General features: G+C 39.6%; 3 protein-coding genes across 3 annotated transcripts; 1 reads left to right on the top strand and 2 right to left on the bottom strand.

Annotated features, from left to right (window-relative positions):
* Positions 1 to 1,208: 1,208 nt before the first annotated feature.
* On the top strand, positions 1,209 to 6,203 carry tigarb (TP53 induced glycolysis regulatory phosphatase b). Its single transcript, XM_038739170.1, has 6 exons — positions 1,209 to 1,329; positions 1,636 to 1,673; positions 2,093 to 2,214; positions 3,579 to 3,656; positions 3,763 to 3,873; positions 4,898 to 6,203. Exons 1-6 carry the CDS (start codon positions 1,241 to 1,243, stop codon positions 5,336 to 5,338), a joined length of 879 nt encoding a protein of 292 aa, XP_038595098.1. The 5' UTR covers positions 1,209 to 1,240; the 3' UTR covers positions 5,339 to 6,203.
* Positions 6,204 to 7,011: 808 nt separating this feature from the next.
* Positions 7,012 to 10,604, bottom strand: fgf23 (fibroblast growth factor 23). Its single transcript, XM_038739172.1, has 3 exons — positions 9,686 to 10,604; positions 9,471 to 9,574; positions 7,012 to 8,711 (listed from the first exon to the last, which is right to left on the bottom strand). Exons 1-3 carry the CDS (start codon positions 9,918 to 9,920, stop codon positions 8,259 to 8,261), a joined length of 792 nt encoding a protein of 263 aa, XP_038595100.1. The 5' UTR covers positions 9,921 to 10,604; the 3' UTR covers positions 7,012 to 8,258.
* Positions 10,605 to 11,441: 837 nt separating this feature from the next.
* LOC119918424 (fibroblast growth factor 6-like) lies at positions 11,442 to 18,345 on the bottom strand. The gene is made up of 3 exons (XM_038739169.1): positions 17,614 to 18,345; positions 17,007 to 17,110; positions 11,442 to 14,996 (listed from the first exon to the last, which is right to left on the bottom strand). The coding sequence occupies exons 1-3, from the start codon at positions 17,954 to 17,956 to the stop codon at positions 14,820 to 14,822; spliced, it is 624 nt and encodes a 207-aa protein (XP_038595097.1). The 5' UTR covers positions 17,957 to 18,345; the 3' UTR covers positions 11,442 to 14,819.
* Between the last annotated feature and the right edge of the window lie 2,404 nt (positions 18,346 to 20,749).

Below are 20,749 nucleotides of genomic sequence, written 5' to 3'. Positions count from 1 at the left end.
CCTCTGTACAGACTGGGGTCTGCACCTCTGTAGAAGTACCACTAGAGGGCGACTAAAACTGAAAACATGAACAAGTGGTAACGGAACGTGTGTTGCTGCTTTCAGAATCAAATATACTTATAATAAATCAGCACACAGGCCTGCATCTGATCCGATCATAGGCAAGAATTTAAGTAAAGTTAAAATAAACAAAAAGAAAAACGTGCACAAAAGGTCAGGGGTAGCATTGCAATAGCTTAAAGCAGAATAATGAAGTAATAATATATAAATGAATAAACCGAACATTTTATACATTTGTCCAAATATTTACATATTGGTTTGAAGTTTTTGGAATATTTTCTATATTTATAGTGAACACTAAGACTTTTGTTCCTGACTACATCCTGTGTAGCTTTTATTGATTGTACCTTTTATTTTTACTAATATTTCACTTTTTTAGAATTTGTCCAAGCTTTGGATACCAATGAATATGAAAAGCACTTTTGACAGTTAAACATCATTAACCTCATAAAATCTGTTACAAAATTAAAAAAAACTAAACTAGCCAACACATGACCGTAAGTGTCTTATATACATACAGGCATATAATGCTTAGGAATACAGATTATTTTTTTCAGATAACTTTATTTTACTTGGGTAATAAATACATAAACACAGATTATTGCATATAGACTTATTTTAAATAATTCCAGTGTAATTTCAGTTTGTTAGTTTTATAGTAAAATATAGTTCAAATGAAATGACTTCGTTCCTAGATCTTCTTGATAAACCGGACACCAGACAAAAAACATAATCTAAAGTGTAAGTGTGCAATAACCAATCAAATAACAGTCACTTGATTGTTCGATGTCATCAATGACATCAATATTGTATCAATACAAATGGGAATCAACAAAAGTACAACAATGAAATAAAAAAGTGACTAAAATATTAAAAGTAATATATGAAAAATGAAATGATAATACAACTGTATTCAAGTTATCACACAATACAAAGTTGTAAAAATTTAAATATATTAATTATATAACGTAAAAAAAACAACGATATACATACCTTATAAGTAGTTTTCTTTTTCAAGATGGTCTTTTATTTGTATCTAATAATAATAACAAAACTACTAATAATTAAAATAGTAATGATAAGAAGAAGGCTCGGTCAGATAATATATTTTCTCAACGCAGCTCTGCAATGCGATTTGATTTGCGTGATGACGTCACGAGGCTACGTAAGCTACGTAACTATGACTACAGATAATGGTGATGACCACGAGGAAGTAACACGAGATCCGCTGCTGAAAATGTTTACATTTAGTTTAACGCTCGTACGACAGTACGTAATTATTTAAAGGCTTAATTTTCCTGTATATCCTCAGAGGACTTGAACATGAATAATGTGACTGTATCCTACAGCAACAGTTTGTCCTGTGTGTGTGGTAATGAAGCATGGCGGCTGAATGTGTAGCTGTACCGTTAGAGTAACGTTAAACGACCGAAACAAGAACAAATAACGTAGCGAGTATTTATATTGTGTTTCAGTCTTTGCAAGCCGTTTATTTATAGACATAACTACTAGCTTGTCGTCACCATTACACAGATTGATATGTTTAAGCTAATTCATTGTTTTATTTTCACACAGTGGGGAAACACGGTACAACAGGGAAAAGCTGCTGCAAGGTACGTTGTTAAAGTCTGTAAGCTGCATCTCAAATGGGAAACTACCAAAATAATGGTCATTGAAACAATGATTACAAATAAAAACACCTCACATTTTCTGTTGCAAGATTTCAGCTAGACAGCTGGGGTGAAATCCTGTGGGTGTTCCATGTTGAACTATATCAACTTTATTTATATAGCACACTTTAAACAACCAAGGAGCTTCACAGGGTAAAAGTATAGCAAAAAAACATTAATTAGAATATACAGTATATCATAGACCATATGATGTATAATGATGATAAAATTGATAATAACTTTGTTAACTTGAAGGAAATGCCAAAGAGAAAAATGATGTGTTATTAACAATGATTTACAACACTTTGGTAGACTGGATTATCAACTTGCAGTGTAAATTGACTGAATACACTGTTTTTTAGGACAAGGTGTGGACATGCTCTTGTCTGAAACCGGTGTGCAGCAGGGTGAGGCTGTAGGACGATACCTCAGTGACATCACATTCAACAATGTGTTTGCCAGTAACCTACAACGAGCCATACAGGTAAGGCAGAGTCATTCACATTTGGCAGGGTTGTTGGGTTACTTAGGCAAATGACTATAACAGAAACAGCTGGGCAAGTGGTCCACCATCTGGATATCACACACAGGTTAGGTGACAGTGAAAGAAAACTGTCAGAGCCCTCCTACCACTTGCATAGTGGCAAAATAGGTGGTTTATATTGACTTAATACACTGTAAGATCATGTAGATTTGTTATTGTATCTACGTGTAGTGCTGTTGGAATATTAACTGATATGTCTGGTGATATTCTAGAGTTTTCTTTTTGTCAAGAAATTCCTCAGAGGACCAACATTGAAAAAAACAATTGTCCAAAACTAATGAAAACACATGAATGTGCCACACTGTCACAACACAGTTGCCACACTGAACCTTGGCACTGTAGTTCATTTTGAGTCAATCTCACGTACACTGCCCTGCTGCTATGAATACTCATGCACTCACAGCCCAACAAATGCACAGTTTACTCCTGTTTGAGTAATGTTTGATGTAAACTACTATGCCCAGACCATTTATCCTTTTCTAAAAGTGAGACTATATATTTGTGACCCATTTTTAAAGATGTGCATCTTCAGTAGGAATGAATGGGCTTTGGCTTGAAGGATTGGTCTTCTATAGATAAAGATCTTATATAGGGTATGAACATGAAATGTGGTGATATTTTATATATTGTTGGTGGAACTTCTTATGTGGGTTAATGAAATTTCATTGTGCAGCAGCCATACATCAGTGACCTTTTTTGTAAAGTCATTCCAAACCTCACACATTTTCTTTAACTAACTCTTGCGTGAATATTTCCCTCCATAACTCTCTGTCCTTATGTATTTTAAAACTGCATATTAAGGCTACAAAGATCTTAGCTCATACACTAAAACTACAGGCATCTTAGCCTTAAGATGCTTTTGTAAATGGAGGATAAGTAATACTGAGTACCAGTTTCTGACTTTACTGTCATCATTCACAGTTAAAACATTAACCTGTGTTAAGCTCATAGGCATGTGTTTATCACCTCTGTATTTGTCTATAAACACATAAATATGGTAAACTATTGAGCCATGAAAATATGTAGCTCCTTTATTTCTCATCAGGAACAATTAATTCTGTCAAATCAATAAAATGTCGCTGTTTTTTTCTCCTGATTGTGAAGGGAAAAGCTGGATGAATGTGAGAGACTTCCAGATATGAAATAGTTGTGTGCACATTCATGTCCCTGTGGTCTTTAACTCACTGATGCATCATCCTATGTAATGTATTAATGGCCTTTCAGTTTGACCACATGTGGCAGATTCTTTTGGTAGTTACACATTTATTGAGTCAGTAATTTCCAGATCACACTTCCTCTGTTAGACAGCTGAAATAATTCTGAGGAACAACACTCACTGTTCTGGCAAGGAGATGATTTTGGAGCCGTTACTCAGAGAGAGGGTAAGATCTGTTGTCTATGTACTGCTTCCAAATATTAAACCTTTAAATATAGTCGTGTGCTAGTTTGCTTTCTGAGCTCTAAATTGTGGTTGCGTTGTTAATGCAGGGGTTTGGCATTGCTGAAGGACATCCCAAAGAGGATCTGAAGAACATGGCCAACGCTGCTGGCCAGTCGTGTCGTGACTACACCCCTCCAGGAGGAGAGACTTTAGACCAGGTGAGTCAGGAGTCATCATTTGGAAAGTGTTTTTTAAAAAGTTGAAAACTTGCTTTAAAACTCAAGGTCAAGAGCATTGATTGTGCAACAGCGCCATTTAGTGCCCATTTTATATATTGCATTTCAAACTCAGATAAAAATTGCAAAAGTCAGTGTTGTTGACTTTTTTATATTACTTACAAAGGGTAATGTGGAAAGCCCTGAAGCTAATTGCTGTGTGCGTGTCGTTATTGTTTAATGACATATCTCAATAATGCCAATTTCATGAAATAAGAAGATTAAGCATTGTTAATTCATTTTGAGGGTGTTGTATAAGCCTAAGAGGAAGTTTTTAATCAATAGTGTGTCTGAAAATATGGTGATACACACCAATCTTGTGGCCCGATCCAACAGACGAGCTACTGTAGGTTAAATTGTTGAAAAAGCTGATCCTGGTTCTGATAGAAATATGTCAGAAATACACAGTGGAGTCCATGCCTTGACGGGTCAGGGCTGTCTTGGCGGCAAAAGGGAAACCTACATTACGACCAGCAGGTCTTCATAATGTTATGGCTGATGGGTGTATGGTTATCACTGCACAGCGACAATGTGGGCCTACTTCTTCACCTTATCCAAATGCTGGTAATTTTTTCACTAAACAATTCCAGGGCGATGTATTAAAATATCTTGTTTTGTCCAACAAAACATTTCAAAACTCAAAGATATTCAGTTCACAATGATAGAAAACAGAAAAAACCCCAGCAAATCCTCACTTGGAGAAGCTGCAAACAGAACATTTTGGATACTTGCATGAATCAGTCGTATCGCTAATAATTGGTGTGTCGATCAAGTAACTGATTAATCAACATACCATTTCAGCTATATACAATATGTACAAGGACAAAAGTATTTAAAGAAAACTATAGCTGACAGATAGCAAAAAGAGATTCAGACAGAACACCCTCTCAAACCTGCTAGTGTTAAGGATTCGTTTTGGTTTGAACCTTCACCTCTTACCTCCGGTTCACTGTCACCTTGCTTCCAGGTGAAGCTGCGATTCAAAAGATTCCTGAAAGTGCTTTTCAAGCAAATGTTGGATCAACACGGTGGGTCAAGACCAGATGCCTCTGCAGAAGCATCAGAAGCTGGAGACGCCACCAACGGGACTGCAGCTGCCGCCTCAGGCGTCGCTTGTGGTGGTTCGGCTGACGACGGTCTCCAGGGAGTGCCGGTCCACGCTCTGGTCCTGAGCCACGGCGCTTACATCCATGTAGCCATCAAGCACCTTGTAGAGGACTTAAAGTGCTCTCTGCCCGCAGGGGTGAAGATGTCGCAGCTGTTTTCACCCTGTCCAAACACGGGCGTCAGTCGCTTCATTCTCACTCTGAGCCAGTCCGAGTCCGGCCCGGTCCTCACTGCAGCTCGCTGCTGCTTTACCAACAGGAAGGATCACCTGGAAAACCTCCCAACTGCTAAAAAGTGTTAAGAGAAAGATAGAAGTTTTATGTATGGAGTACTGTTTGTGTGCATATGCACACAGTTTTTGACTGATTGAGGAACAATCATGAACACTAAAGGGAAATAAGAGGCAAAGGCCTCAAAGTTACCACAGGTAACTGAATCAACAATGCACATAGTAAATTAAGTTTTCTCAATATTCAATAGTGTTTTATTGTGGATCAGTAGTGAAAATAATTGTGCAGTACTGTACTATCAAACAACCTCATTTTCCTCTGAATTATGAGTCCTTTCTGTAGCCCAGTAAGGACTTGTACTTTTTTTAATGCTGTTCTTTTTATTTATCTTATTTTATTATGGTATACCAAAGTCAGTCACTATTTAATGTATTATTGAACACTGTCAGTAGGTGTGGCATTTTGAAGTTGATCATGTCCTTTGTTGCAATTGTGGTGCTGCCCGTTTTACTTGTGCAATACAATATGACATCAGTAATCACTAATTTAATATAAACAAGAAATTGGGTGCTATAGGTTAACAACAGATAATTCTTTTCGTTTCCAGCACCTATCCCATTGAGGTTTTATGGATGTGTTTCATGGTATTAATACATTTTAAAAAAAATATTTTGACACGTCGCAAAGGCCACAGGCTGGATTTGAGTCAAGCTTGTACATGGAGCGCTCACTCTACCAACTAAGTCCCATTTATTCATTTTTTTTCATTTGGGTGTTTGTTTATATTTATCACTACAGACTGCATAGATGTAATGTATATTCTGCTCATTGCCACATGTTGATGGATTCACATTCACTAAATTCTTATCCAGTAATTGTGTTAAAACAACACATCATGCACCTGATATTAAAGTCTCTCAGTTTAACAGACAAAAAGAGGCTTAGTTTTTCATGTTCATCTTCAACAACAGTTTTCTCTCATCCTGAGTGACTGTAAAAAGTTTAGGCACCCTGGGGCCCTGAACTGCCGTCACTACTGGACTATGAAGAGCTTTCAAGGAGCTTCAATATGGTGCTGCTAGTGCTGCATCAGAAAAATGTCTTATGTCCATGGGTAGAGTTAACAGCTGACCTTTAAAGCGAAATATGCTTAACTTGACACCATTCTAAGGGAGCCAGCAGTCGCTTAGCGTAGCTTAGCACAAAGACTGGAAACAGGGAAACCGCTAGCCAGGGTCTGGCTGAAGTTCCGCCTACCAGCTCTTCTAAAGCTAACTAATTAACAAGTTATGTATTGTTCAAAAATAACAAAACAATGTGTAAAAATAAGCAGTGGCTGTTTTACGGGGGTTCTGGCTAACTTCCTGGAGTCTGTGCTGCTTCCTTGGCAACAGCGGAGGTGTATTTCCCTGTTTTTTCTATGTTATTTCTACTATTCTGTTAAAAGGTCAAAGGTTAATTGGTGCCATTACCAATTAACAGTGGACCTATTTAACAGTTAGTTACAGTAAAAATGGCACTAAGTGTATTTTTAGAGTGACATGACTCGGCAACGCATGTACCTGTTTGCTAATTAAGGGGAAGAGGTGTGACAGTGCAGGATACTAATGAGCAGAACAGCTTAGTAACTGGGTCAGTGTTAAGCACATTCATGACTTCCTGTCAGACACAGAGTGCTGGAACACCAAAGTTTGGAAATTCACTGCTATAGAGGTTAGCATAAAAAAAACCAACACAATACATGTTTCCTTTATTAGTTTATTTTGTCCTAAATTCAAGCAACACCCCGTCCACAACTCCAACTCATACATTCAAAGACAAGCCATGTTTTCTTTATATGCAGGCTATATTTACTGTGAAGCATCCTTATAAATACCATAAATAACAATAAAGGAATGGCATTAAATAAATAAATACTCATTGGGACCGGTTTTTGTGTTTGCTGGTGGTGCTCAGCACCTGTAAAAATCACCCGAGTTCAGATTTGATATCAAGAGTACTGCTCTGTAAAGGGTGTTTACCCTGTAGTTATATTCCTTCAAGTCATGAATTAGATACAGATACATAACTGTGATCTGTGGTTTTGAGAAGTTTTTGGAATTGCTGTTTGTACGTTCAAAATATGACAATAAACAAACTTCAAATCTTCTATATCCAACTCAGTAAACTTAGGACTTTCAAATATAGGCAAAACTTAACCTTAACATTACTAAATGCAACTTAATTATATTCATGTTTGGGCTATTGTGGTTTAAAATAACGCCTGCCTAGTTTCACCTCAGTAAACATGGCCTTCAGTCATCCAGAGGTTAAGGCTAAGTTAGGCTTCTGTCTTGAGATAACATCCATGTCACTTTGAAATGTGGGGTTCTCAGACCAGCTGTAAAAACCTCAAGGAGAAGGTACACATGCTGACTTGTCTCTAGTGTTGGGATTATTAGTTGCTAAGGCTTTGTTTGCTTTTCTTATATTCCTGCATACCTGCAATTTCTCATTTAAGCTATAGCTCAGTGAGAGAACTAATGGATGGGAAAAGGATTTGGATCACTAATCTTGGCTCATGCAGAACAAAAAATTATTTTTCAGTAATCTGTTTCTGAGGAGAAGTATGTAGGCCTATCATCTAACAAAACTGTTACATGTGGTGAAATCCCTGTCCACATTTATCACCATACAAAATAATCATTATTGATGAGATGGATGCAGATAAAACACCTATCCCTTATTGATTTAACATACTACATTGGCAGTGATCTCAAAGCAGGAGATGCACAAAGAATAGATTTTTAACACTATAAATTGTGCAAAAGGGGGGGTGCAAGCAGGTCTAATGTTTGTAGTCAGTTTGAAACCTGAATGCTCTCAAAATAAAGTCTGTTAATGCTTTTTTCTCCCATATGATCATAAACTACAAGGTTAATCTTTGACCTCGTTAGACAAAGGTTAAGAGAGCCCCCCACCTTGGAACATCCGTATCAGTCACCATTAAAATCACCCCATGGTCCCGGTGCTCCGGGGGCTGGCCGGGTTGGACGAGTGCACATTCCAGGGGTCGTGGGTCGACAGAGCCAGCGGCGCCTCCCGGGACACGTTGCCACCATCGTCCCCGGCCTCCACCTCCACCTCCACCTCCAAGTCGGCGTCGTCCTCCGGCACGGCCCGAGAGTCCGAGCCCTCCTCGGTCTGACCCAAGTAGACGTTGTGCGGGTCGGAGGGATCCACCGCCTGATTCCTCTTCTCCCTGTGCAGCAGGAGACGCTCCAGCGGAACCGTGTTCTTCTTGGGCAAGAAGAGGGAGGTCTGCGGCAGGTTCTGGCCAGCTGTGAACACCTGCCGGGATCCCTCCAGGTTAAATAGGATGCCGGTCCGGCTGGAGTAGTACACGTCCCGGTTATTTTCCAGAAGTTTGTGGTTGAACAGGCAGTCATCCCTGAGGCAGGTAGGCTGAATGGGAGAGGGAGAAAATTAAACTACAATATTGGAATATCCTAGTTTTTCAGCAAGATGTTAAAGACCAGTTTTGTCAGCTTTAGCAACCTTTTCAGAATAATGTCATCATCTCTAAATAGACTACTGCCCCGAAAATGCCCGACTTAAAAAGGTTTTATGAAGTAAATCCATTTTAATTATTTTGCAAAAACACACGAGAATATTGCACATAAAGGTAGGGTGAAGATAAATTCCTCATTTCCAGTGATTTCCCTTCTGTCTTGGTTCGGTACTTTGTCTCTCTTTTTCTTAATCGTCTCTTTGTTTTAAGGAACTAGTCTACTATTAAGAAGTGAAAGTGCTTTCTAGAAGTGAAATAGCGTCGCCACTCTTAGCAGTTTGTTTACTTTATATCAGTGAAATCATCAAAAATAAATCCAGTGATTAAAGTCACGTTTAAACAACCTAGTTTCAGTAGTTCTTGTGCGTAAAGGATAGAAAGCAGTGTTCAAAAATATCCCTAAAACCCCACAATGATGCCAAATATGAACACAAAGCAACCGTTTACGGGATCGATTCAGTTAGTGACAATAGTCCTGCTGAGTGATTAAAAATATCAAGTAAATTGATGTTAAGATATTCTAAGTTGGCAGGACGTTCGTGCGTAAAATTAAGACAGAGGGCGAAAAACGATGAACGACGAACTCAAAAGTAAAGGTTTAGTTTGGGAAATCAATTGAATTAATAGTTACAATCATATACACATTTGCTTACAGAGCTGAATGGGTTGCCCTCCAAATCCATACACAGGTAACGGCTACTTTTGACGCCCAGGATGGCAATGCGCTCTCTTGTTTCAGCTTTCAGTAAAATCACACCTGCCGGGAAGAAAGGGCAATGGGGCATTAGATTGTTAAAGACAGACCTTCATATTGCCATATTACAAAAATTAAACGGACAGTTTTGAAAAAGAGGAAGGCATATCTTACTATATGAACTCCTGACTGTAGTTTTGCGCACAGTGCCATCTAATCTGATCTCCAAGTAGAAGTTGTTGAGTTCTGTGGATGTCTGCAGGTGAACATATCTCCTTGGGTTCCCCCAGTTGGATCCAACCAGCGGCGACGGGTTCGGGGCCGTTTCACCGAGAGGAAATCCCTGGAGTACAGCGAGTAAAAGCGCCAGCACAGTGTCCCTCATCCCCAATCTGCTGTTGACGTCCATCCTGTCAGCAAACCGGTGGTTTCCACTGTGAGCTGCTGGAAGTTTTCAGATGCTCTGTTGTCCCAACGTTTGGAGACAGTTCCTATTTAAAGCCCACCGAGTGCCACTCCTGCTCACATCCTTGGCGTAAAAAAAAGAAACTCGCCCCCAAAGCAGATGTGCGGGTTTGCTGCAGCGGAAGGGCCACTTCCACCTCTGTCTGTTTATCCCAATGTTGTTGGTCAGACAGGACTCTTATTTTTGGTGACAGGTCTTGACTCATCCACCTTAATTATTCTATTTTCTAAGACTATTTCCTAATGGTCCAGAGACCACTGGGTCGGGTTTTTTTGTTCAGCCTGGAAACATGGTGCATTGGGCAATCTAAAAAAAGACAGAAAAAAGTAAACAACAAGATAGGACTCGTGTTAAAACATGTGTTAATTAAATCAGGGATAAAATATACTGATAGTTCCGACTTACTTAAATGGACGTTTCCAATTCGTGCAAACTCTAGAATCATTGATTAAGGAATTGATTCGTAATTAATTAAGCGTCATATTAAATATTTTTGAATTGGACGTCTAGTCTGAAGTTAGTTCAGGGCTGCTTTTACGCACTTTCCCACCTCAACATTTTCACCATGTCACCAGCAGAGGGCGCCACTCCCTTATTTAGTGTGATTTTACTGGGAGACTGATAAATTACATTTGACTGGCCAAACTATTTTTGGACGTTGTACTTCCAGCATAGAACTCATTAAACTGTACACCAGTATGAATACTCCTGAAACTGGATCTTGTCTTTGGGAATCCATGAGAACTTTTCAACAGGGTCTCTTAAAAAAATGTCATGTTAATTAAACTCAAATCCCACTTCCAAATGTAGAAAAGCTGGGTAATTTAGAGCAGTTCAACCATAAATTTGCAAAACACACACAAAAAAGGTTACACATAAACCAAAGTAACTGGTTTTGCATATATTAAACCAGTGGTTCCCAACCCATGACATCTTACAAAAAGCAGTAGCTGGGGGCCCTTGTAAGGGATGTTTCATATTTGATTTCCCCCATAAGCTATAAGCATGGTTTCATCTAAATAATTGTTCAAATCCCAAAGAGGTAGAACATAAATGTGTGGAGCAAAACTTTTTCCCCCTTCTTTCCTGCCACATTAATCATTTTATAACCCCTCAGATTTATCTTGTGACCCTTTGGAGGGGCGGGTCCCACAGGTTGGGAAACACCAGACCAAATTAGCTAACTGCATCTGTGGTAGTTAGGCCTAGCTCCACTTCAAGAAGCTACAACAGTACTTTTACATTGATGCATATGTATTAACACTACTTTCAAATATCTGTTGGAATACTTTTGACTGAGAATACTTTTGCACTTTTATTGAAGTAGGATTTTGAATGCAGGACTTTTGTGTTTTTATATTGCTGTACTGGTACTTTTACTTGAGTAAATGGTGCCACATGACATCAGAGTTCAGCTGATCCAACAGAGAGAAAGACACTTTAGAAGCAAGCAGTTAAAAAAAAAACTTTTATTGTTATCTCAGGAATACAGTAGACTGCTGTGCACAGCACATACGTACAAAAATAAAAGGAAAAAACTTTAATATCCTTACTTAGCATTGTCTGTTTTCAGAAACAAATAACTGAAGTTTGTTTCATCTTAATTTACAGTCATCAGCAAACCAAAACTAAGGCAGAGGGTGAGGTATATGAAAACAGAGATGAGAGGAATACAGTGGAGGCTCACTCCCTTTTAGAGCAGGAGTTAAAAAACACATGAAGCACACACCCCTAATTAAGTTTGGGGCTCTGGCATGCTAATATTACATTAAACATTATAAAAAAAGATATTCCTCACCTTGAATTAATTCAAATTTGATCTATGATAAGCTGTGGAAAAAAAAAAAAAAGAGACGACAGATAAATCTGGATAACATTTTTTGGTCAAAGCTGAAAGGAGGAGCTTTTTGTTTTTGACACAGACCTTCACTCTTTTAGGGATCCAGCTCTACTTCTTGATGCTAGCTTTTAATCAAGATGCTGCTAGTGACAGCAGACATCTTGACTGTGAGGTAGGCAAGAGAAGTGCTCATTGCTGTGCATGCGCAAGGTTCACTTCCACACCTTCCTCAGTTGAAAATGCTGAAAACATAAGATTTGTTTTTTTATATGCTACCTCAGCCAAAAATGATGACCATTTTCTCCCAGCACGAAATGTGCATCAGTGGTATTTCATGCAGCCTCATTTACAACTGCAAGTCTTTTTGTTTGAGCCAAGCTCCAGATACATTTGCTCTGCTGTGTTGCATCACTTTAGCAGGAAATAGAAAATGTCCTTGGAACAAAAAAGAGCTAGAGATTTATTTAAAAAATACTGTTATGAATTGATCTGTGCGCCATAGACAGCTGAGCAGCAGGTGATACTGTGTCAGTATGTGGTATAAGGTGTTTGGGGTCGGGGCAGTGCCCAGCAGCAGCAGCAGCAGAGGGCACACCCTGAGGATGGCTGGGGTGCTGTCCTGCAGGATTGGAGTGCAGCAGGAGAGGTGAGGCTCTGCGTGACTCTGCTCCTCGCACACTGCATTAACTCTGCAGATGTCCCCTCCCCAGAAATATCCCAACACAAGTACTTGGAAAGGGGAGGGGACAGCATTTTGTGGAGCTGCATTTTAAAGAGGTTAGGCTCTAACTTCATAAAGTAGGATTGTTTAAACATGATTGCAGATTGTGAAGCAGGGTTCTATTAGGAGCTATAAGAGCTTCCAGTCAGTTTAAGAGAAACTCTAAAGCCACCAGTTTACTCAATTATATTGCATTTAAGCATAAAATAAAGTACTTCCTGCATGAAAAAGATACTTTAAATTCCTATTTCATGGAAACGGTATGAGCCATATAGCCGACCACCCTGGACTCTGGGGTTAGGGCCAAAGCTAGTCTGTGACTCTGACCTTGAACTAAAAAAGGCTGAAAGGAGAGGAGGAAGCTCCTGGGTTACAGCTGGAATCCCAAGGTCCTGCCTGCAGCGGGTGAGAGGGGTAACGGACAGGCAGAGGTGGGTGGTGAGGGCTGACAGAGCTAAGAAGGGGGGGCCACTCAGGTATGTGAGAGGCTGCCTGTCATCCTGGCAGATCCACATTCCTGCAGGGGGGTTTGACGAACAACAAAGACAGTGGGCCGGCTCCCGCACATACGTCTGTCCTGGATTTAAATAGTCCTGCTTCCTCTCGGAACGCAAGAACGGATGGAGGCTGATGGTGAAGCAAGTTTTCAAGTAAACAGCTGCAGAAGCTACATGGGTAGATGCACGCTGTAAGGCTCTCAGAAACAAAGTGAAGCAAGAAAAACATCATTGGAATATGTAACAAGACATTATCTATATATTAGTCCACATTATAGCAAAAAGTACACAAAGCATGGTACATCCTCAGCTTTGTAAACAAACTGCCACTATGCATACTAATATTTATGAATATCCTATTATATATTAACTTTCTGGCCTTCTATGCCCATGTTTTACCCCAAAATGTAAAAAAAGACAGAAGTGAGGACATTTCTTATAGCATGCATCCAGTCCACCAACTGCACTGTCCTTGAGTCCTTTGGGGCACAAGATTGACTTGTCCATAATTTAATTTAATTTAAAACTATCTGCCTCCAGCTCCCAACACCTCGCTGCCACTGCAGTGCTGCTGCAGAGCACACAGACAAGTGTGGGGATATGGCCCAGGGCCCGCACATACTCCACCAAAAACACACAAAGATAAATTGAAAGAGAAGACAAACATGTGGGAACGATTCTTACAGAAACATTTAGGCACCATCATCGATGGTTAACTGTGCAACCTGAACTCTTTTTGCCTCGTTCAGGCAACTGCGACAAAGCAGCGTAAAAAGCTCCTGAATTCTTCTTTTACACTTGCAACTATTTACAGTTTTTCATTGGTTTCATGGACAGTAGACATCATTTTCAACAGCAGCTAAAGCTTTGCGATTCAAAAACAGCAACCTACTTTACTGTAGGATCTCTGTTCAAAGACAATGTGCAGGTACATTTCTACTGTGCGCTCACAATTTATCCCTTCAGTCGATTGTTGTGCAGGCGCAAGCCAGGTCCTAACAAAAATGTTCTCCATGCTTGGATAGATAAGTAGTCCACCCTGTTTATTTGCTGGCGATGCCACACAGTCAAACTCATGGCCGTGAGCCAGTCTCTATGGCTGACCATTCTCTGGTCTCGACCACAGATTGTATATTACTTAATCGATCTAATTACAGAAAAGAAAATAAACCAGAGATAGTCCCCCCCACCCCCGAGGCCCTCTTTGGAGCGTCAGCCCTATTTCTGACTCCAGCGGGTGTCTCTTACATGCAAGTTTAAGGGGGCCACAAGTGGGAACACCAAGGCACCTTTAAATCGTGCAGCAAAGGTAGTGCATTTAAGTTTCCCCCACTGCCGGACATAGATAATCGAGCAGGGAGCCATCAAGCGCTCAAAGGTTTGCAAGAAATTATAAACTCAGCAGATATTTGAGCAGAAGCCCATGCATCCCTTAATCTAGTAAAGTGGTTCTTTGAGGTAATAAAAAGTATTCATTTCACTCTTTAAAAGCACAGGATATAGCTCATCGTCCATCTCAAAAAAGGAAGTGACACATCGTTCAGATACAGCAAGCACCAAGGTAAAGTGAGACAGGCAAAGGCTTCAACTCTCCCCGTCCATAAAAACAATAAGCAGCACAGTACATATACAAAGATAGCTATCCAAATATACATATATATAAACAGAATAAATATTTGTGTTTTCTTTCGCAGTCCATCGGTGTGTTTATTGTGACTCTGCATTTCTATGTTACCTGGAAGAACATCCACATGTGCAAATGACTGAGTTATTGCCAGTTTCTCTCATAGCCGTGGGAGGAAATGTGTGACAGTCATGGCGGTGGTGGCCTTGTTGCCTCTCTTTACGCGGCCATGCTTGCTGAGGGCGATATAGAAGCCCTTGTAAACAAAAGACTCATAGGCGTTGTAGTTGTTGGGCAGCAAAGTCTCCTTGAACTTGCACTCATCCACAAAGACTCTCTAAAAATGCCCAACAAATGAGAGAGAGAGAGTCAGTAAATGACAGACACAGAATGAACATCACAACATATGCATGGTTTCCACGTGACCTTTACTTTGGCAGACAGCCTGCCTACAAAGCATGCTTTAAGGGAAACTGGAGGAGGTGGCATGTTGTTGCAAAAGAAATGCCCCTTTCAAATTCAGATACCAGCACCCTGCTTTTACTGCTGAACTCATAACATAATCCCAGGTGGGCCAACCAGAAAATATTTAAAAAAAATTAATATTCCAACTAACTCAAAGAAGAAGTGCAACTAAATTATCTTTAATCAAATGCTAAACCATATGTACAGCATTAGGAAACACATTATGGTTGAGTAAAAGCTCAGAAAGTTTGATACACTGTACTCTATAAAATGCATATTTCTGACCACATTTGAAAAAAATAAATGTAGTTTTATATCCTTTATTACAACCATAGGAGTGTATACTTTGACATCTTCTTATGTTAGTGTCAATACAATACTTAGTAAACAATATATATTTTCCTAAAAGTAAGATATTGAAAGGACATTTTTATTTTTATTTAACAAAATAAAGCTTAACTTCTCAAATGTTTATCAAACACAAGCAGCCATAAAACAACTCTGCAAAAAAAAAAGAAGTTAAAGTTCATTTTAAACTGACAATAGTATGATTTAAATCAGAAAACATCTCATCAAAGAGTAATAAAAGAAAAGGGTATGAATCTGAGCAAGTATATTTCGGTATTTCAAATCCTCAACACTAGCAAAAAAGCATTGATATCCAGCCCTACGTAAAGCTGATGGATCCTCTAATCTAATTTTTGAATAATACCATCATTTATTTTACAGTCACCTACGAGCTACACAATGGTCTCTTTTTAATTAAGCGAAATAAACTCATCCCAGAGGCTCATTACAAACCAGCAGGACAGTAATTTAAATGAATACTATATCAAGTACTTTATACGCTGTATATTGTATCTATAATGTATCCACTGTAGACTACTGTAGAAACAGCCTTTTATGTTTTTATAGTGATTTTTTAAACATGCATGATAGAAAACTTAAATAGGAATTTAAGGAAATTCTTGGTCAAAGACCCACTGATGGCTCCTAAATATACAGATACTGTACATTTGTAAAAATCACTTTTCTTGTAATCTAAAGATGTTAGACTGTAGGTCATAATTGGGCTTTAAAGACAGGCCACAGCGATGTGAAATGTTTGTCCTGCTGTTGGTTTTAATCAGGAAATGTTCACTTATTGTTTTGACTGTTAACTAGCAGCAGTGGCAGATTAACGTTCAGTGTAGGGGCAAAGTTTCATCTGCTTTGATAAACAAAATATATAAATGTACAGATTCCAGTGGTGGAATCTAACTATGTACTCAAGTACTCAAGCACAATTTTGAGGTACTTTACTTGATTACCTCCATTTCAAGCTACATTTTACATTCTGTATTGAACTTTTTACTTTGCAAATTAAGATTTTACATATAAACCACATGTTCATAAAATATCATGCAGTTAAAAATGTAACTACCCCCAATGTGTATAAATTAGTTAAACCAGCTACATATAAAAATGCTGCTTACATGTAACAGTCTATTCGATTAATATATATTAATACACACTGACATTGGCCAATCTACTGCATAATGAGTAAGCTACTTTTACTCTTTGTTTATAATACTTATGCACTTTTAGTTCAGTTCAATTTTGAGTGCAGTTTTACTTGTAATTTAGTACTTTTATACTGTGGTATTGCTAATTTTACTTGAGTACAGGATGTGAATACTAAAGCATTCTCCAATGGGACTCCTTGGACTTCGCTGTGAAACCCCCTATCATCAGAGCATATTAATAACACAACAGTACTCATAAACCTACGGATGCAGCAGCTACATGAACTCATCTTACACTGAGCAGGATGCGCGCGCGCGTGTGTACGTGTATGTGTGTGTGTGTGAGACAGAGCCTCAGGAGTTGCGCACAAACGTACCGTTCCGTATAACCTTCCCCTGCTGTTCATTGCGACAAACAGCTCACTCCTCACTCCGAACAGGCTGATCACTCCTCGGTCCACGGTGGAGATCTCTATTAGACCTAAACGAAACACAGTGTTAGAAAGCAAAGACAGTGTCTCACTGCGACTGGGGAAAAAGTCGTGTAACTGGCCAATGCAGCAGTGATGGGTGTAACCTTGCAGGTGCATTGCGACTGGATGATGCTCTCTCTGCTCAATTAGCCCTTTGGAATATCAACCTATTTCCACTTTAAACATTAAGATGCCCTGTTAGTGTAGTTTACAGCGTGCTGACTGTGGATCTGCTTGTGTGTGTCCTGCTGTAGCGGGACGCAGGGTAAAAATAAGTTAGCGTCTAAACTGGGTCCCAGCATTCATGTCATGTTTTTGGCTTGGGAGGATATTTCGCACTGCACGGATGTAAGGCTCAGTACACTGTTTTTGCTTTCGGAAACTTTCAACCATGCCGACACCTCTTATTAAATATCATGCAAGACAAGTGACCCGCTCTAACTTTTACACAGCCTGCGCATAAGGTTACGCCGCTTTTTTCGGGTCCTGCGCTTTGACGGATGCAACTCACTGTATTGGTTCTCATTGTGTGCACCGCTTATCCTGCCATCCGGGAGCACCTGCAGGTGAAACCCAATGCCCACGTTGCAGTACAGTCGTCGCACTCTTTTGATGCCCTGCAAATAGTCACTCTCCCAGTTCAATTCCGATTTCCCCCCCGCTATACCCAGATAGGAGCGAGAGAAGAGGGTCTCCCACTTCTTTTCCAAAAAAGTCGCATTAGTCCTGCTCGGAATCGGATAAGATGAAACGATCCCCCAGAGAGAAGTCCACAGTACAATAACTGCTGGCAGCGTCCAGTGCGTCCTGGCCCCACGGGGCATACTGTAGAGGCACCTTTTCGCAACGGCCATCCAGTTTACCTTTGGGGCAAGTCACCTGCCCTAGAAATGAAACTCTTCTTATTTTTTGCCCTTTGGCATGGTGGTGGTAAAGGCTTATTTCGGGATCAAGGCAGATCAAGGCCCCATAGCCCGAGATCTGAGCAGAAGGAAAGGGACAGAGCGCGTCGGAGCTTGAATTGGTGCCGGTGGCGATGATCATCTTTCGCCGCTCCGCGCCTCTGTACAGGCAACGCTGGCCGTGGAGGGGACACACCACTCACTGCAAAACCAGCTCACCTTGCTCGACTCTCACATCCTAAAATGACATCACTGTGACTTCACCGCTGCACCCCCCATCAAAAGTAGGAGATGGGAGGAGGAGGAGGAGAGAGAGAGAGTTACAGGACCCCAGCAGCAGCAGATCTGATAGGAATGATGGGGGGTGCTGCACCTTCACATCAGCGTTAAACAAGCCGGATGTAATAAGAAGAAGCGTTTCCCGTGGTGCTTTTCAAAAAACAAAACAAAAACAAAATCCTTATCGGCCACCTGTGTCCTAACTCTTACAAGTAGCCTATCACATGCTCCAGTGAGTCCCCACATCACCTCATCTCCCAAAACCTCCAAACCCAATTAAATATCTACACATTCAAGGAAAAACCTTAAGAAATTATTCCAAACAAAGCACCAGCAGACACTGCATTCAGCGTTTGATGAGTATGAAAATGATGTGAATCATATGCAATGCCATCAGCCACAACCATCAAATCTCAACCCAATTGAGAACATAAGCTCATCCATAAAACGGCAAATGAGGAAATATAATTTAGAAAGAATTGGTTTATACCTCCAGCAGGTTTACCAATACAGTACTATGCAGAGGAGCATTAGCTGTTCAAGCAGATGTAGGTATCATCAACATGGTTTTTACTTCAATTTGTCACCCAAACATTTGAAAAGAAAAGGAGCAATATGAGTACATTTAGCTTAAAATAATAAAGTTCAGTGAAAGTTTAGTAAAGGATAAAACAGAGTGACAGCAAACACTATTTGACTTCAGAGCTGTCCAGTAAAACTGCAGTCTGATTTTCTGGCCAGCTCCACTGTAGAAGCTGGGGTTAAAGGCCTTTGGTTGGTCAAAACAAGACATTTAAATACTTTCTAAACATGGGCATTTTATATTATTTTTGGACATTTCATAGACAATTAATCAAACTACTTTCAGACTGTTAATGTAAACAATTGTGAGACAGTATTCAAGGTTGGAATAGGTATAACTTTTTAACTTAAACATTACATGCAATGAAACAGTATTTTCTTCTTAATGACATTTTCATATCACAAAAATGTATCTAGAAGATATATTATAGTCTATGAATGTCGCTAAAATAATCTCTAATGAATTTATGGTTACAAGTCCCCAATATTTTCCCCAAGCTGTGACATTGTGAGCTTTTATTTTGAAAGCAAACTAGCCTATTTTTTCAGTCTTCCTGGCTAATTGTGGCTGACCTGATGCAGCTCTTCCTCACATGGGAGACCTGCAGGAGGGGAGGGTGTGTGTCTGTGTGTGCGTGACTTTCATTGGTGTTGAGCAATCATGGGATGGATGGATGGATACTGTGTCCAGAACCCAAATCGGGACGGTAGTCATATGTCCTGGCAGCCTGCTGCCTTATTTAGAAGGAAGGTGTAAAAACAGTCACAGCCAGTCACAGGAGAGCAAGTGGCAATTCTGTCTGACACTTCCTTAGCCGTTTGTTCAGGAAGTTTACATAACCAGATATTTTGCCATGCTCAGATTGCGAGTTATTATTGTAAGTAACACATCCTGCAACTAACAGAATAATATAACCTCCATGAATCAAATACATGGCATTGTTTTGGTTATTGCACAGGTCAAGAAATAATGTGGCATAGGAAACATGAGAAATGCCTGCAAATGGTGATTGTAATAGAGTGAAAATCACCAATTAACTTTAGAAAAATTTACAAAAAGTTATTTTCTGCTTTACCTTTCACTTATAAATAATTTTTGTGGACAAAATGTTAAATCAAACAAGTCTAAGCAGAGTGCACCGGGTTCACCCTCCTTTACATCCCTGTTTGCATCCCATCCTTCAGGGTGCTGGTAGGAGATAAAGACTCGGGGGAATTCCCAACGCTTCACAGAGCCCCAGGCTCTTTGGCCCCGAGGTGCTCTCGGCTGCCAGGGAGTCTCAGGCCCACCTTAGCAACTAGAAAGGCCTTGTTGCTGATAAACAGCAGTGGCAAGAAACAAAACAAAAAAAAACAACAAATAAACAAAACATTTCATATATCCTTCAATGTGGAGAATAGTATATGTTTTACTGCACTACATTTATCTGACAGCCAAAGTTATCTGCAGATACATTTTTTTTTAACTCAAAAACATGTAATGTGTTCATGCATTGTTATAGATTAACTACCCAAGAGTATTTAAAATAGAAATAATTAGCTCAACCTGCTACAACAAAAATACTTACACATAATACATCAGTATAAAAAACATTAATATAATCACGTAACACTCACATGAGCCATTTTTCCGCATTATGAGTACATTTAACTTTTGATACTTTGGCGATAATACTTGTGTACTTTTTTTGAATTGTAATGATTTGTGGTATTGCTATTTTTACTTAACTAAAGGATCTGAATACTTCTTTCAAAACTGGCCTTCAATATGTCCTTTAGCTGCACCAGTATGCATCTAGGGATGTTGTCCTGTTGGTCGTTCCACCACCCTCATCCACAACGAAATATCTAAAAAATTACTTTTCTTTTTTTACAGACATTCAT

Source organism: Micropterus salmoides, unplaced genomic scaffold (assembly GCF_014851395.1).
Source record: "Micropterus salmoides isolate LMB-PRFRI ecotype aquatic unplaced genomic scaffold, ASM1485139v1 Ms_hic_scaffold_23, whole genome shotgun sequence".
NCBI lineage: Eukaryota > Metazoa > Chordata > Actinopteri > Centrarchiformes > Centrarchidae > Micropterus > Micropterus salmoides.
The sequence above is the reverse complement of the archived record's forward strand: the minus strand, read 5'-3'. Positions and strand labels throughout refer to the sequence as shown.